This window comes from Cebus imitator, unplaced genomic scaffold (genome assembly GCF_001604975.1).
Source record: "Cebus imitator isolate Cc_AM_T3 unplaced genomic scaffold, Cebus_imitator-1.0 Scaffold9, whole genome shotgun sequence".
NCBI classification, from domain to species: Eukaryota; Metazoa; Chordata; class Mammalia; order Primates; family Cebidae; genus Cebus; species Cebus imitator.
The window spans coordinates 1,691,103-1,699,619 of record NW_016107324.1 but is presented as its reverse complement, the minus strand read 5'-3'; the positions used below and the strand labels follow the sequence as shown (position 1 = coordinate 1,699,619).

At 36.4% G+C, this 8,517-nt stretch overlaps 1 protein-coding gene across 1 annotated transcript in view; it reads right to left on the bottom strand.

Moving 5' to 3' along the window:
* The window catches only part of TRPA1 (transient receptor potential cation channel subfamily A member 1), a 52,038-nt gene that overhangs the window by 22,048 nt on the left and 21,473 nt on the right, over window positions 1–8,517 (bottom strand). Inside the window, exons 14-17 of the mRNA XM_017544485.2 lie at window positions 8,117–8,283; window positions 5,959–6,052; window positions 2,754–2,813; window positions 2,108–2,206 (exon numbers count right to left, since the gene is read on the bottom strand). Coding sequence (XP_017399974.1) covers window positions 2,108–2,206; window positions 2,754–2,813; window positions 5,959–6,052; window positions 8,117–8,283 — 420 coding nt within the window. The remainder of the gene's footprint in view (window positions 1–2,107; window positions 2,207–2,753; window positions 2,814–5,958; window positions 6,053–8,116; window positions 8,284–8,517) is intronic.

Here is an 8,517-nt window from a genome sequence, read left to right as displayed (position 1 = left end):
GCCTCCTGGGTTCAGGCAATTCTCCTGCCTCAGCCTCCTGAGTAGCTGGGATTACAGGCACGCACCACCATGCCCAGCTGATTTTTTGTATTTTTAGTAGAGACAGGGTTTCACCATGTTGACCAGGATGGTCTTGATCTATTGACCTCGTGATACACCCACCTCAGCCTCCCAAAGTGCTGGGATTACAGGCTTGCGCTGCCGCGCCCGGTCTGCAACTCTGTTTTTAAACTAATAATACAGCAAACTTACCCCTTGAGGCATGCAAGTACATTGTAAGTTTAAAAATCTCCCAAATAAAGTATAAATAAGACTTTACACTTTCTACAGTAGCTCTACTCTTGCATGCACCGTTAATGAATTAGCTTCTCACTGGCTCCAGTTTGTCTTAATCTCAGCATCTGATTTCTTATGTTCTCTGTTTGGTCCATCTAGGCTTTCAAATTTTCTGTGCACAATAATTTCTCATCAGGCCAGCTGCCTTCTTGAAGAGCCCCACTCAACTCATTTACAAATAACTAAAGCAAGGTTTCCTAAGCTATTAAGGCATCATAGAATCACACGCTGGTTTGGTACCTAGTGCATTGCATTTATCTAAGTGAACCTATTTTATTTAAATTATACTTTGCCCATTGTATATTGTCTATTTCTTTTTATATGCTACATAGATCTTATTTCCTCCTATTCTTATTCTGATAATAGAAACAAAAATAGATACGTTTTCTTTCTAATTGAAGTATTATCTATATTTTTAAATTATAATTTAAAAACATACATATGCAACAAATTTTCTAAGTATAACTATAGCGCAGTTACTGTTAGATCACTGGGTTATCGATTAAGAACTATACTAATAGCAAAATATACTCAAGGAGAGCTGAAGTGCTTACAGCAAAGGTGAGTCAGTTGCCATCACCAGTGTTTAGAGCATAAAATCCCCATGAGTCTGCATCCTTTATGCTCCAAGTACTCAGTAAGACTTGCAGGTTTAACTTTGGGTGATGGCTGCTACCATGGTCTGTACCAAAGGCTTCAATGTAGGGAAATGAATTCATTGAAAGTGAATGAAAATTCTTCATTGAACTAGAGCAGTGTTGTGCAATAGAACTTTCCGCAATGATGAAAATGTCTTCTACATGTGCAGTGTAATATGAGAGCTGTAAGCCAGATAGACTACTGAGCACTTAAAATGTAGCCAGTGTGACTGAAAAATAAATTTTTAACTTTATTTAATTTTAACTACTTTTTAATTTAGGAAGCCACATGTGACTACTGCCTCCCATATTAGGTACCACAAATCTAGACCAAAATTTGCAAATCCAGTCCTTAAATATGTTTTGTTTTGCATGGACACAATTTTAATTTGTTGCCAGTATTTACACAAGTGTGGGCTGCTATTGCCACCTGGCAATGATTTGTTGAACTAGTAGTCACTGTCCTTTTAACCAGAAGCCTAAGTTACTCATCTGTTACTATTTTCTCTGTTGTTATTTCAGTTTGAGACCTTTGATTTAGGCTGAAAGGGATCAAAAGCATGATTTTCATTGCTTCATTGACTAGAAATGTAAAAGCATCTTTTAAATAATAGCTTTTTTAAAAAAAGTTTCTTGAGAAATTCAAGTTAATGTTGTGTGTTCAAAGCCTACTTCAAATTGGGTCATTCCTCTGGAACCTAAGATCTAAGAACCTCTGAATGGTCAGCATTTACTTGGATCCCAGCAGCTGGCTGAAATTAGAAGCTGTGGCTATGAAATATCACCCCTTGCATTTTCCTGTGGTTTACACTGGAGAAAACTCTTGAATATGTAGGTGGATAGAGGTGGCAAGTGTTACCTGTGTTGTCCATGGTTTATTTTATTCTGTATTGGAGCAGGCCTTAAGTGACCATTAGAAATGAAGTGTAGAACTTTATAGCAATTGAAAAAAAAAAAAAGATTGCTTTCTTTATTAAAAAATAGAAGGTTGAGTCACATGGCAGACATAGACATAGAACTATAAAACTGGAATTCTCTCCATCCATCAAGTATTGAAACGTTTTAGACTACTGTATGAAAACATTTTAGAACCAAGCTAGAAACTACCTAGATAATGAAAACATTGAACTTACATTGAGGGCTGTTAGAGGTTCGTAAGTAATATCCTGTGTAGGTGTTGTTTTTCTGGTGAATTCTAACGGGCATTGAAGATATTTAAAATTATACTCGATCTGTAGAAGACATATATATATATATATATTTATTTATTTAAAAGTACAGTTAGTCAAGTATAGAACCCCAAAATTCCTTCTTGAAAAATCGAATACACAAGTTTACAATTCTGCTGAAAATTAAGTGATTTGAACAAAGTTGAGTTATATCAAGTGGAGAAAAGAAATTAAGTTATTGAATATTCTTTCTAAAAATAAATATCCTGAAAGACTGTTATTTAATTGCTTTATATCTCATAGGCATGGAAAGAGAGTAATTCTCAAAAGATCATTTAGATCTCTTAGATCTTCATTATTAAGGAAGAACTACCCAGGGAAATATAAAGACTAGAAATAACACTAAATGATGCCATTAGAAACTATTAAAATATTAGGGGAAAACTGAGGAGAAAATGGAAAAATTCTCTCACAGGTAGATAATATAATAACATGATAAATGAGACCAATACTTACAGTAGATTACAGATCAATAGTAACAATATCTTTAATATTTTTCAAAGAATTATAACAAAACAAATTTCAAATGATGATGATAAAATGAACTTACATAGTAGTCTCTGCAGGACTTGTCCTCTGTGGAAGGCAACATGCAGAAATCTAAAAGTACCTTTGAAACAGAAAAGCTAGCTAAGATGCTGGGCAGTAACTAGATATTAGGAAGGATTTTACCCTATTTCTAAAATAACACACAAGACACATTTCCTTTCCTTGGCTTCTTGCATCTCAAGAATAAATTATAATATACGTCATTCAGAAACAAAGTTTAAAATACAAAATGTTACAAATACTTCTGCATGCCCCAGAAATACCAAGTGATTCAGACAAATACACTTGCTTGAGAATAAAATTGCATGTACTAAAATCTGGGCAAGAGCTATTCTACTAATTGTGCCTAAGATTTGATGTCTTTCTGGGCTTTTAGAGGATATATAGATTACGGGTCGGGCAACCCTAATCTGAAAATATGAAATCGAAATACTCTAAAATCCAAAATGTGTTGAGCACTCACATATTGCCACAAGTGGAAAATTCTACACATAAGTACTTAATAATACAAACTTTGTTTTATGTACAAATATTATTACAAATGTAATATAAAAATTATTACAAATATTATATAAAATTACCTTCAGGCTATGCTTTTAAGGAGCATATGAAACACAAATGAATTTTGTATCTACCCTGGGATCCCATCCTTATGATACCTCTCTCTCTCTATATATACACACACACACACACACACACACACACACACACACGTATGTGAGTGTGTGTGTGTGTGTGTGTGTGTGTGTATGCAAATATTCTGAAATCCAAAACACTTCTGATCCCAAGTAGTTGGGGTAAAGCATAGTCAATCTAATTCCTTTGTTCAGTACCTTACAGTGACAACTTATTGTTCCTAATCGAGATGTTTCATCCTAACAATGGAGTCTTTTATGGTTTAAGTTCTATCTTCCAAATTTCCCCAGTCTGGAGTAATGTGCTTGCTTCCATACCTCATTTGCTAAGCAACAGGGAGAGAGAGTGTGTTTAGAGAGGGGTGCACAGGATAATGGGGGATCGATGTTGTAATCAGAAATAGATGAAGACCCTCTAGATACTTAACTCAGGGAAAGAACACTTATGGGGTCATTAGAGCCACCCCTATGGTGTGTGGGAACAAATGTTTTTGTGGAGCTGCATAAACAATTCGAGACACCCCAAATCCAGTGGTCCAAATTTATGATCCTGAGAAAGAAATACCACTTAGGCTGCTCTCTTGGAACCAGGACTGGACACAATACCCCTTTTAGCCCCATCAATGCATCTAGGACCTCCTGGGGTATCTGGTGAACCCCACCTGCATAACTTGAGGGTAGAGGGTCAAACTATATCCAGAAGGGAATAAACAGGGCCCTGGCTGGTCTCAGGTTTCAAAGGGACTAAGAAAACTACAAGGAAGTCTCTGTTTGTGACTGGATGGCAGTACTGGGGGCCACAAAAAAGCATCATGAAAAATAAAGACAAGACTAGCCAGTAGTACTGTGCAAGGTAGAAACAGGCAGGTCTGGTTTTTATGGTTTGAAAACTTTGTAGTAATCAACATAAGCAAAATAAAGGATGGGCTGCCTTGGGTGAGGGCTGCAGAAATTTCAAGAGGAACTTTTCAGAAGTGTTGTGTAAGTAATTCAAATGCACTATGTCAGGCTAAATTAAAACATGTAAGTTCATTTATTTTGTTGAAAAGTAGTCACAATATGAAAATAATAAAGTCATTATAGACAATTATCTAGAAAATATAGTCATATAAGGAAAAAATTAAAAACTAATCCTAATTCCATAACAGATACTTCTTATTAACATTTTGGTATAATCTCAACTGTTTATGTTTCCAACATTGTTTTACAGTTAGAAATACTGTTGTAGGAAACATTCTATAAAAATATGTATCTCTGATTGTTCATTAAGACAAATTTTAACAACTGTAATTACAGAATAAGAACGTTTGAGATTGTTCTCAACCCTGAGCATTCATGTGTCCTTTGATGCATGTAGGCACTTAAAAGTTACTCCGTATGCCATTTGTGTACTAGTCTGGCTCCAATCTTCATTAGGCATCATAAAGAAAAAATGCCCAAAATATTTAGTGCACAATAAGTCTTTGTTCAATAAATAAAAACAGTAAGTGCCAGTAGTACTAATAACCACATAAGCAGTATAAAATCAGTAGGTGGTATATTATGTATGAACCATTCTCCTTAGAACTTCATATATTTTACCCCCATTTTTGTAATCACTTTGTAAGATCAGTATCAGCATCATTATTTTAGAAATAAAGAAAATGGAAAATAACGCTCAAAGAAGTAAAATGACTTGCCTAAAACAACATAGCAAAAGGCAGCACGAGGATTAAATCCCAGGACCTCCAAAAGGTGCCAAATCTGGTCTTCTATTCCCTGTGTCACTATATCTTACTGCCTCCTGGTATAGCTGACTTTCCTCCTTAAGGAAAGCAGGAAAGCATCCTGATTTCAAATATTAGCAATTCATGCAAATTTGAAACAACAATAGCATGCATGCCAAGCAAAACTTATATGAAGGGCCGGGCGCGGTGGCTCAAGCCTGTAATCCCAGCACTTTGGGAGGCCGAGGCGGGTGGATCACGAGGTCAAGAGATCGAGACCATCCTGGTCAACATGGTGAAACCCCGTCTCTACTAAAAATACAAAAAATTAGCTGGGCATGGTGGCGCGTGCCTGTAATCCCAGCTACTCAGGAGGCTGAGGCAGGAGAATTGCTTGAACCCAGGAGGCGGAGGTTGCGGTGAGCCGAGATCGCGCCATTGCACTCCAGCCTGGATAACAAGAGTGAAACTGCGTCTCAAAAAAAAAAAAAAAAAAAAAAAAAAAAAAAAAAAAAAAAAAAAAAAAAAAAAAAAAAAAAAAAAAAAAAAAAAAAAACTTATATGAAGATTTTATTCAGCCAGCAAACACCAGTTCCTAGTCACTGTTATAGGTGCAGATTGTTTAAATAAAAAATTTATCATATTATTCTGTATTACATATGATAACTAGTAGGATTCTTTAATCCAAGAACGCCTTCCTTAAATAGTTATCATCTAACTTCCCTTATAGTCTATGGAAAATGAGAAGCTTTATGTAAAGATGGAAACTATTATTATTATTATTAGGTTGTGACTACAACAATAAATCCTCATATCATATATGCCAAGCATAAACCCAGGAAGAATTTTGCTTTAGAGAGTTTACCTTCATGCATTCAGGGAGGTATTCTATCATTTCCGTAATTGGGCATTTATTGCCTGGAGAATTATGACTAAAAACCTTAAGACATTCATCCCATCTGTAAAAAATAAATAAGTAAGATAAGCACAGGTCATCCTTCTGTTCTGTACAACAGCTAAAACTCAAGATTATTTCTTTAGGAGACACCTAAACTTAAGCTTATTCATGAACTGCAATGCTTACCCTTGGTTTCAATGGAACCAACATGGAAATCAAGATCAACCCAGTAAAATGGATTCTTGTCCATTATTGGACATTAGGAATGTGGGCAAATTTCAGGATTGGCTGTTATAATCATTGTTCTGTCTCTTTATCTAAATGCCATTCAAAGAAGCTGGGACTATATCTTCTTTTTCTCCTGAAGTCATGAAATGGTAAGTACTTATAGAGCTGACCACATTGGGCAGAGATTCCACATTCACATACCTACACCATCAGTGTAAATACTGGGCCCAAATTTAATAACTAATACATGTGTACATGGTATATTGAGTTAAAGTACAAATTAACACCTGTAAAGTGCATTGACACACATAGCCTCTGCCAGAACATTCCAATTTTGCACATTTTCTTCATCACCATCCAATTGAACAGGGTAAGAAGGTGCTTACCATACCAAAGAGGAACTAAATCTATGGCAGGAGGCAAAGAAGATCCCATTCACCTTCTAGATCCTAATTTTCTGTTATACTCTATCAATAAAATCCATCTAGTATCTCTACATTATCAAAAGAAAAGTTTGGGTTGAACACTTTCATTGAAATGTGCTTTCAAGGGATGATCAGTAGGAGATGTTTTTAGACTGCTCATGCTCAAAAACACAGACTTGATCTGCCTTGAATATGAGATTGTTCACTCTGTGTCCACAACTAGGTGACACTGGGCCCTTGTGCGTATCTATCTGTGATTATTATAGAAAGTAATATTATAAAGTTATTATGAGAAACAAGACAAACTATCCTCTAACTTCATCATTAAAATTCCTTGGAGTATGGTTTAGAAACCATAAAGATTACGTGTTAAGAGACATCCCATTATAGGACACTGATAACTACCTGGATTTACCTTGGGGAATATTTTGACCAGCATCCAGTTTTAGGGTTTCTATTGGCATGTGTCAGGCAAGTTCAGGGAGGGCAGTGCAAAGTTTGCTTGACAATGACATGGTTCCAGACACTACACATGCCTGAACCCCTGGAGTCTGACAAGAGTACTGTGAAGCTTGGTTTTATGTACTCATATTTTATTTTTTTAAGAAATATAAACTGGGCTGGGCAAGGTAGCTCATGCCTGCAATCCCAGCATTTTGGGAGGCCGAGGCAAGTGGATAACCTCAGGTCAGGAGTTTGAGACCAGCCTGACCAATATGGTGAAACCTCATCTAAAAAAAAAAAAAAAAAAAAAAAAAAAAAAAAAAAAAAAAGAAAAGAAATATAAACTGAAGATCAGAGAGTTTATTTTTTATAAATAAAAAAAATTTATTTATAAATTTAGGTCGACATTTAAAAATAAATAAAGGACCGTAATTAGATTGTTTGTAATACAAAGGATAAATGCTTGAGGGGATAGACACCATTCTCCATGATGTAATTATTATGCATTTCATGCCTGCATCAAAACATCTCATGTACCTGATAAATATACACACCTACTATTTGCCCACACTAATTAAAAATAAAAAGGACCGGGCACAGTGGCTCATGTCTGTAATGCCAGCACTTTGGGAGGCCGAGGTGGGAAAATAACTTGAGCTCAGGAGTTCAAGACCAGCCTGACTAACCTGGGGAAACCCCATCTCAACTAAAAATACAAAAATTAGCTGGGCATGGTGGCTCAGCTACTTGGGAGGCTGAGACATGAGAATTGCTGAAGCCCGGGAGGTGGAGGTTGCAGTGAGCAGAGATCACACCACTGCACTCCAGCCTGCACACGACAGAGCTAGACCTTGTCTCAAAAAAAAAAGGTAAAAATAAAAACTTTTTGAAAAGTGATGTGAACAACTGATAGTTTAAATTTTGATTAATGACTGAAACTCATTTCTTTTCTTTCCTTTTCTCTCACACTTAGAATCATCCCCAACACCAGGGAACACTTAATGACAGTGGGCAGGAAGACAGCGTACCTTTTGCTCCTGATGGTCGTAAGAACCACCTCCTTCCTCTTATTGTGAAGTGCAAGGTGCAAAAAGGAGGCCTGCTGCTTGTTCAGGACTATGTCAGCATTGTGGCTCAGAAGAAGGGCAACGGCTTTGGCGTGGCCTTCCCTTGCAGCAAAGTGAAGTGCAGTGTTCTTTTGAAGAAAAACAGACACAGAAGATATGGTGACAATGCCTAATCTGCCTTATTTCACTGCTAAACTGCTTAAAAGATCTTAGCAACATTAACTATTTAATACGAAAATACGTAGCATTTAATACTAGTGTTCAGAATCAAGCTTAAAAATAATGAGTTTATAGTGAGTGTGCATGTGTGGGAAGTGTGTGTGTGTGTGTGTATGACAGAGAGAGAGAGGAGAGGGAGGGAG